The following is a 9,626-nucleotide window of genomic DNA, read 5'->3' on the forward strand; positions in this document are numbered from 1 at the left end:
CATTTCTGCCCCATTTGCAGTATTATGCAAGTCATGTTTTTCCAAGTTATCAAAACAGACAATTTCAAGTAAAAATGCTATTTTACTTTTAAACATGTACAATTCAGAGGCAATGGTCTTTTTTTAAACTTTTATTTAAGTACATTAAGTTCAATCAGAGCTTCTAATTTTACCAAAGTATTTTTTTTAATACACAAAGTCTACCTAAGTACAGAGTCCAAATACTTTTTGACACCTCTGGAGTTTGTATGTTTGTTCAGCTCTGCCGACTGATTTCACTTATCTGATTCAATTTTGAAGTTGACAGTGGACACAATATTTGTGGTTTGCAAAGTTGTTCATTCCATAAATCTATCCAGTTCGCTTACGGAACATCAGAGAGTTTAGGAGAACAAAGAGGCGCTTCAGAGAAACAGGAAATGATGGAAAGAGCCAGTCGATGTCAAGCGCAGAGCTGCCTAATGAAGACCACCCGGTTTACATCCTGATGTTGCTACTTGAATATAACGCATACCAGGATATCTGTGTTTTTTTAAATAGTTAAATGTATTTCGATGCACAACCTGACACCTGTGATGAAAAACCGGCTGCTGTCAAATTAGTATCCAACAGTTTTTGACTGAGGCCAGTTCAGTGACCATCCTTGGGTGTTTCGCACTTGCCAACGTCACAGCTGCGCAAAAGCGTGACTTCGCTTTTTAACTACGGATTAAAGCCACGGCTGTACATACATGAAAAGTATGAGTAGCTCCGATAAACAATCCAGTTTCTGTGTTGTGTGTTGAAACAACCTCCACCCTGCTGTGGAGCCGCTTTCGAGGTCTTCGTCGTCCTCCTCTAATGCCATACGAAAGAGCACAAAGAGGGCATGGGCTGTCATTTGAATTTTGAAACGATTGGAGACAGACATTTGCTTTCTGTTGCTAAATGTCACGCCGGGCTAATTATATGTGCATGAAATGTCATTTTGCTTTAAACTAACTCACGAAATGCCAGCGATCGGCTTTCGCCCATTGTAGTGCGCCTTTGAGCCTCTTGTGGATACGCACCCACACACAAACACGCGTTCGGATGATCTACTACAGTGCTTCTCAAACTTTTTACGCTAAGTGCCACCCAATGAAATACCAAGAGTTGCTCTCCAAGCACCACTATAATGACTAACATTAAAATTCAGTAGCGTAGAAGTAGGCTGAAGTGTTCATCAAAAACATTTTATGGGAACAGTTTCGATAAGGTCATTTTTGTTTCAGAATGATAATCAGTGTGCAAAGCATGCTCCAAAAGCACATTTTTGGGCCCCAGAATTTAGTCGATACCCCGCCACCACCATCAGCCCACCCCTAGCTGCGGTGTGCCTCAAGGGTCACTATAGGGCCCATCCTTGTTCCACAAATTACTCTGTACTCTGAATTGAGTACAATATTTGGCTATGCCACCAAACTCTGACTATTCTATAACTCTGTCAAGCATTTTGTATCCCCATCTATCCATCCATCCATCCATCAGGTCACGGGGGGAAGTAGCTTCGCAGGGATAACCAGACTTCCCTTTCCCCAGCCACTTCTTCCAGCTCTTCCGGAGGGATCCCGAGGCATAGTCTCTCCAGCGTGTCCTGGGTCGTCCTCGCGGTCTCTTTCCGGTGGGACATGCCCGGAACACCTCACCTGGGAGGCGTCCAGGAGGCATCCGAATCAGATGCCCCAGCCACCTCATCTGGCTCCTCTCAATGCAGAGAAGTAACGGCTCGACAGTGAGGCCCTCCCGGATGACCGAGCTTCTCACCCTATCGCTAAGGGAGAGCCCAGACACCATGCGGAGGAAACTCATTTCGGCCGCTTGTATCTGGGATCTTGTTCTATCGGTCACGACCCAAAGCTCATGCCCATAGGTGAGGGTAGGAACGTAGATCGACTGGTAAATTGAGAGCTTCGCCTTTCGACTTAGCTCCCTCTTTACCACAACGGACCGATACAAAGTCCGCATCACTGCAGACGCTGCACCGATCAGTCTGTCGATCTCCCGCTCCATTCTTCCCTCGCTTTTGAACAAGTTCCCAAGATACATGAACTCGTCCACCTGGGGAAGGATTTTGTACCCCCTCAATGAAATATACTTTCTGCAAATAAAGTGTAATAACCATGAATCCTAATACTTTTGCCCAAACACTGTCGCTACCATTCCAGTTTGCGTTTCAGATTTTTCAGCCATACTGCTGCCATGGTAACTTGGTGTGAATCACTTCCCCAGCAGTTAGCAGTCCCGATGCTTTTTTCCACGGTGTGAGATCCGCTCCTTAAGAAACTGAACCTTTTCATTATCCAACTCCTCACATCCACATGTCAGACATCACAGTTCTTGACGTTATTGGCTAAGAATAGTTGCAGCCACGCATGCACAGCTGTGAAGCATGTGGACAGAGCGCGGGGAGGCGTTATCACTCTGCAGCTGTTTGATGTTCTCCACAGTAGATAATAATCATTCCTCCCTAAGTCAGCCCCACCGCATCGCTGCCAACTCCAAGAAGGCCGCCGCCCTGTTACAGAATGTGCTTGCACCGCACTGCTGCACTGTGCAACCGTTCACGTCTACATTTTGCCTTGGTTTATTTCTGCCCATTATTTGAAGATGGACTCGGGGAAGCCAGGAGTAGCTGTCAGTGGGGTGTGGGATTTAAAGTTGATTTTTCATAAATATCTGCACCTTATGCATGAATTAGCTATTTTAACATTAGTTCAGTTTCCTTAACACCAAGACACCACTGCAGTGTATAATGGAGAATAGGTTAAAAAAAGAATGCAAATTCATATGATAAATTAGGTGTGATTGCCGAACCACAAATGTGCTTGACTCCATTAAGAGTGTTAACAATCCTGCCAAATTTGAATTGGCTAATACCGTCATCCCTCTCAAAACCGTACTGTATCGCAATTCATGTATTGTGGGTTTAGTGCTGACGAGGCACCCTAAAGCAACCACACAAGTGGACTGTCTGAAAGAAGCTAAGCGTAAGAATCGCTAGCTAGCTAACTATTCCAGATAACCGCTGACGTGGGTGACTATGCACAATTTCCTATACGGTGGCAGAGCGGTTACTAGTGTCAGACGTTGACGTGCATTATCAGGTGCAATTTTAGCCAAGCCCAAAAAAAAAAAAAAAAAAAAAAATCTGGAAAACTCAAAAGGTGAAAAACTACCGCTATAATTCCACAATTCAGAACTACTTACAGTAGTTCTCCGTCTTGGCACATTTTCAACAATTATCTTTAAATGTGTACAGTATTTAGAAACAAATACCTGAATTCATTGTAGTAGAGGAGTTGAGTCAGTTTATCTACTTTTAGCCAAGTGTCTACTGTATACTTGTACTTAAGTACAGAACCTGAGGACTGGTATGAGAACCTGTTTGCACCAACACTCAACATGTAAACGTTAGCAAGTCTCATTTCAGAACAGCCGTTCTCATTTTTTCCCCTCTGCTCTCCCTCCCCAAGGACACGAGAGCTTCAACTCGCGCTCCCTGACTCTACAAGCCCAAAAAAAGATCCTGAGCAAGATGGCGACCATGGTGGTGGCCAACATGCTGACGGACGACACCAGCAGCGAGATCTTGGACGAGCTCTACAAGACCAGCCGCGAATTCACCAAGAGCAAGAAGGAGGCCCACAAGATCATCAAGGATGTCATCAAGATCGCCCTGAAGATCGGGATCCTTTACCGCAACCACCAGTTCAGCCCCGACGAGCTGGACACGGTGGAGCGCTTCAAGAAAAAGATGAACCAGGCGGCCATGACGGCGGTGTCCTTCTACGAGGTGGAGTACACCTTCGACCGGAATATTCTGTCCGAGCTCCTGCTGGAGTGCCGGGACTTGCTCCACACGCTGGTCGAGCAGCACCTGACGGCTCGGTCGCACGCTCGCATCGACCATGTTTTCAACCATTTCGCCCACGGCGAGTTCCTAGCCGAGCTGTACGGAGACGGAGACGATTACAGACTCTCTCTGCGGAAGATCTGCAACGGCATCAACAAACTGCTGGACGAGGGGACGCTTTAATCTCTTAGCTCTGCCGCCGCGCCGCTTCCTTCTCGCCCTTCCCCCGGACAGTTTGCATCACTTCCGCCTTTATCTCTGTCAGCTTCCTGTTTCCTGCGTCCGTTTCCATGGAGCCGGTTGTAACATCCTGAAGCTGCGGCTCGCTGAGGGTTGTTTGATGAAGACTGGTCCTCCGCTAGCACACTCGGACAAGGTGTGTCATGTATGCATTCACGGAAAACCCTTGGAGCATTTACCCCATGTCCTTGCCATCCAGCTTCGGGTCCATGTACTAGTATGCGCTTTGTCCTCACTAATGCGGCAATTCAGTGTACTCGTAGTTTTTTTTTCAACTGCACCTCTAGCCTACTGGTGCACAGTTGAATTTTACTATTAAACTACTCTACTGCACTAGTAATACTAGCGCCCACTAATATCCGTATGTGCTTGCTAGTGAGGACAAAAACTGCACTAGTACATGGATTACTTGTCTTTTATGGAAAGTCATTCGTTGATGTCCTTAGTATCCATCTTAACATCCATGTACTAGTACACTAGTAGGACAACATAGTATTACTGCGTTTTCCACTATTAGTAGTACATCCGGCGTAAGACTGTGCCAAACAAATATGCGTTCATCCAAGATGACACGCTGTGGCAACCCCTAACAGGACAAGCCGAAGGAAGAGAAGTGGTACATGTTAGTAGTAAGGCATAACAGCACACTGGATAACTTTGTGCTTCCAGTACACATTGTAAGATTCTACAAGTTAATATCCAGCGCTTCACTAGTAGTACACAAAAAGTAGAAATGTCTTGCGTTTGCGCTGAAGTGGAAAAACTGTCATTAATAAGTCATTCTACGAGTATGCCCTAGTTATTCTACTAGTGCGTTGAACGGTCTTACTAGGGAAAGATTGAGGAAACAGGACAGGAGACAGGAACCTTAAACTGGCTATCGAATAAATGTTCAAGCTGCCCTCCATATGTCCTCCCTTTTGTGTGGAAATAAATTAAAAAAAAAAAAAAAAGTACCAATGGCCAAAAACATGCAGTGGGTAAATTTGCATTTGGAAGATAGCGGTGATTTTTTTTGGTGTCTGTAAGGGCTTGCCGTGAATTATTTTGTACATAAAAAAAACAAAAACAAAACAATGACAAGTCATGTTGCTGTGTTAAACCTCTCCAGGGTGTATTACTTGTCTTTTATTAAAGATTTCTTGTTGTTTCTTCTGACAATAACAGGAAGACTTTGATTGACTTTCTTCTCGGCGCTCATTCCCAGCGTCGATTGATGTTTTCAGGCATCGCATCAAGGAAAAGAACGATTTCCATGCTTGCTATGCTCAAATAAGCTTCCAACATTACTGCTGTTTTTTTTTTTTTTTTAAAACCTAAAATTGTCTCCAAGACAGGAATTACACAGATGGAATGGATCGGGAAAATAAACCACAAACTGCACACAAGGCCACAAGTTTCCTGTTCGCTTCACATAGATGCACGTGAGCCATGACTTTGCCAACATGCATTTCGGAATGTCGTGCTATAAAACCGTTTCTGCGTCGTGGGATGCCCCCGTGGTTGCAGACCAACCATGAAGTCCGCGTCAACCCTTCTTTTGATGCCAAAATGCGAACACTGCAAAGTTAGCTCAGTGGTAACTGTTGTAATTCATTAATAAAACATTTTTTTTCAGTTTTTCTTCCATCCATCCATTTTCTGATCCGCTCATCCTCACAAGGGTCACGGGAGTGCTGAGGCCTTTCCCAGCTGTAATCGGGCAGGAGGCAGGGTACAACCTGAACTGGTTGCCAGCCAATCGCAGGGCACATGGAGACAGACAGTCGCACTCAAAATCACACCTCGGGGCAATTTAGAGTCTCCAGTTAATCTTGCATGTTTTTGGGGATGTGGAAGGCAACCAGAGTGCATGGAGAAAACCCACACAGGCACGGGGAGAACATGCAAACTCCACACAGGTGGTACCATGATTTGAACTCCGGTCTTCAGAACTGTGAGGCCAACGTTCAAGAGCTGCTCCAACGTGCCAGTTTTTCTTCCATGTCAAAAAAAGTAAATGATACGCTGATTGCCAGCCAATAGCAGCCTGGGCAGGTGGAGACAAGGAACCACGGAGTCCCATTCACACCGAGGGACGACTTCATTAAGTCTTCAAAGAAGCTAACATGCAAGTTTTTGGAATGTAGGGGGGCTTTGGGGTACCTGGAGAAAGCCCGGGAAAGTGCAGGAAGAACTTGCAAAGTACAACTTCTCGACTGCTTGCCAGACTAAATAAACTTAATACAGAACCGCAAGTGTTCAAATTTGGTACTTGGGCTCAGTCTAAGAGTATGCAAAAGAATCATTCAATCAACATTTTAATTACTTAATTGATCAAGTGCAACTCACTCTTTCACTTCCCTCTTAATCTCAATTCTTCATTTTCAAACGAGTCCAACTTTGTGGGGACACTTTAGACAAGGTACTTATTTTCTGTTCCAGCGTGACGGATTTTGGAGGAGAACATCTTGCACTGCACTCTGACCAAAAGCTAATAAATCACCTTCAGGAGCAACTAATAGAAAGAAGGTGAGCCAGTAGGACTTGCGTCTTCAGGTCTAACATCGGTGACGAATTGTCCGCTGTAGGACTGGACAAACTTTCTTCCCAACACGCCGTAAACATGTCAAGGAAAGGCTACAATCCGGAATTTACCTATTTAAGACCCTGTACTGAGTTCCACTGTTAAATTATGGAAGGCACTGCCCTCTAGTGGCCACTAACCAAAATTCCAGTATGTTTTGAGGACAAAGACTACACATGAATAAATTCCGAGGTGGATACAAATGATATTGAATGGATGCTCAAACAACGCGACATAACAGCCAGTCATTAAAGCCACCTAAAAAATAAAACTTGAGAAAAAAGACTGAAGAACTTAGAATTCTATTTAAAAGCAACAAAAAAAAAAAGTGTTGCAATCTGGCCTAGTGACCATAATTAAACACACATGGACGAACGCAAAGTGAGCAGTTTGTGCTCAAAATAAAATTACATGAAATATTTTTCAAGCACTCCTCAAATAGCATGTTTTCAGAAAAAGAGATTTTAAAGGGACTCTGGTGAGTCATTCGTACACTCTTTGAAGGGTGAGATGTTGTTTGCCTGTAAGGACGTTTAAAGAACAAAGTGTACTTAAAAAAAACTACAAAGGGGGAGTCATAAAATGATTTAACTGCAGAAAAACACAAACGCGACATTGAATTACTTAAAGAGACACAAACTAATAAGGATAAAAATCTTGTGGCACTTCCAAAGATTGAGATTTTTGTTGTGGTGTTGGTGAAATAAAGGCAAACAAGGCTAGGAATATATTTTTAAATTATGAAAAAAAAAAATTCAATTAAAAAAAAGATTAAAAGTAACAAACACTGGGAATAAACTAGCTAGAGGAAACAAGACATGATCAGGGAGTCATGACTGAAAACAGGGAACCGAATACTAGCAAACTAGGGAGACAACGAGGCACATCTGGACAAGACAAGGAACGAGTAGCACAAGTAGGGATTTGATTGGTAGATATGAGGGGCTTGCCCGATGAGAACAGGTGGGGGAAAAAAAAAAAAAAAAAAAAACTTAATTAGCAAGACAAGACATGAACATTGACGCGAGCTACACTGGGAAACATGTGGTGACAAAACAAAAACTACATCTATCTTCTTCTTCTTTTCCTTTCAGCTTGTCCCGTTCGGGGTCACCACAGCGCGTCATCTTTTTCCATCTCAACCAATCTCGTCCATCCTCCTAACTACCACTGTCCTCATGTCCTCCTCACAACATCAATCAACCTTTTCTTTGGTCTTCCTCTAGCTCGTTTGCCTGGCAGCTCAATCCTCAGCACCCTTCTACCAAAATACTCACTCCCTCGCCTCTGGACATGTCCAAACCATCAAAGTCTGCTCTCTCTAACCATGTCTTCACAACATCCAACTTTGGCTGTCCCTCTAATGAGCTCATTTCTAATCCTATCCAATCGAGCTCAATCCTCAACATCTTCATTTCTGCAACCTCCAGTTCTGCTTCCTGTCTGTCTCTAATCCGTACATCATGGCCGCCGCACCGCTGTTTTATGGACTTTGCCCTTCATCCTAGCGGAGACTCTTCTGTCACATAGAACACCAGACACCTTCCGCCAGCTGTTCCACCCCGCTTGGACCCGTTTCTTCACTTCCTTATGGCTCCGTCACACCATCACGTTCTGGTCAACGTTCTCTGAACATTTCAAGCGTTCTATTTTTCAGCGTTCTCAAACGCGGATGACACATCTGGAGTGTGATTAACGTGTCTAAAGCACGAAAAACATGTAACAGCGACCAAATAAGATACCCCTAAAAACCATTAGCGGGTGCAAACGTGTCATTGGGGCGCGACGAGCGATTTGTCAACATAGGACGAGCGTGTTGAGCATGTGACCAATGGGTGAATAACGACAGAAAAGCGTTTTGCTGGCATGTAATTTTTACAGTGGAACCAGCACTAAAACGTTGGAAAGTTCATAGTCACTTTAGTTGTTGTCGTGAGTTAGAACAGTGAGCATCATGCCGCCGAGAAGAAAAAAAGTTAGGGAGCGGACTTCAGCAACTAGCGCTGGTAGTAAGAAAGCTAAGCCTCTTTCATCACGAGCAATGTGTTTGGAGGAAAAACAACAGAAGGAGGAAGAGCATGTCCGCGAAGTCACGCACCATGTGACACCCCCTGGGGACCCTAAACACCTTGCAAACCCCAGTGAGGACGGTCCGACAAAGAGACAAAAGAAGCACAGAAAGGATTGCAGGATCCTGGACCGGGCTGTTGATGATAGTCTGGTGGAGTTTTTCCGCGAAAACGAACTGCTGCTTTCTGGATCTTCCATAGTAGGTGCTCTCTACTGTAGCTTAATATTAAATGGACCTTGCTTACAAAGCATCGGTTTAAATACCCATATGCATGGAAGTTCGGGAAACGCTCGAATGACGCTCAATGGACGCCAAACAACGTTCGTTGTGACTTTAGTTACACGCTGTGTGCGCTAAGGGATTGTTCAGTGGTTGTTGACAGGTCGCCAGTGAGTCGTTCACTGCAAAGCAAACTATTAATTAACAACCAAGTAAAGCTAGAGTTACGACTGACTAACGATAGCCAAACGCGTGTAACGCTCTGCAAACCTTAGTAAAACGTTCCACGGACGTTCTTCAACGTTCTGCAGTGTTTAAAATTAAACGTTGATGAACGCTGGTCTTGGTGAGAACTTTTGTGCATGTTCAAACCTTTTTTTCCGGACCGGCGTTTTCCGCCGATTCCCAGCGATCATTGACGTACACTAGCGTTCAAACAACGCTCTTCTGGAGCTATCCCAGCGACCATGGGCGACTACCAACGTTTCCTCAAACGCTATAGAACACTGACCAGAACGTCATGGTGTGACGGGGCCATTACCGCACTCACCATTGCGCTGGATTGTTGACCCCAAGTATTTGAAGTTGTCCACCCTCGCCATGTCTTCTCACTGTTTTGTTTGGTTTTACTTGGGCTAATCTTTATTACATTACTT

General features: G+C 44.4%; 1 protein-coding gene across 1 annotated transcript in view; it reads left to right on the forward strand.

Moving 5' to 3' along the window:
* The window catches only part of tnfaip8l3 (tumor necrosis factor, alpha-induced protein 8-like 3), a 28,049-nt gene extending 22,318 nt beyond the window's left edge, over window positions 1-5,731 (forward strand). The window contains exon 2 of the mRNA XM_061813808.1: window positions 3,495-5,731. Within this exon, the coding sequence (XP_061669792.1) occupies window positions 3,495-4,057 (563 nt within the window). The 3' untranslated portion in view covers window positions 4,058-5,731. The remainder of the gene's footprint in view (window positions 1-3,494) is intronic.
* Window positions 5,732-9,626: the final 3,895 nt, after the last annotated feature.

Source organism: Syngnathoides biaculeatus, chromosome 3, assembly GCF_019802595.1.
Source record: "Syngnathoides biaculeatus isolate LvHL_M chromosome 3, ASM1980259v1, whole genome shotgun sequence".
Classification (NCBI taxonomy): Eukaryota; Metazoa; Chordata; class Actinopteri; order Syngnathiformes; family Syngnathidae; genus Syngnathoides; species Syngnathoides biaculeatus.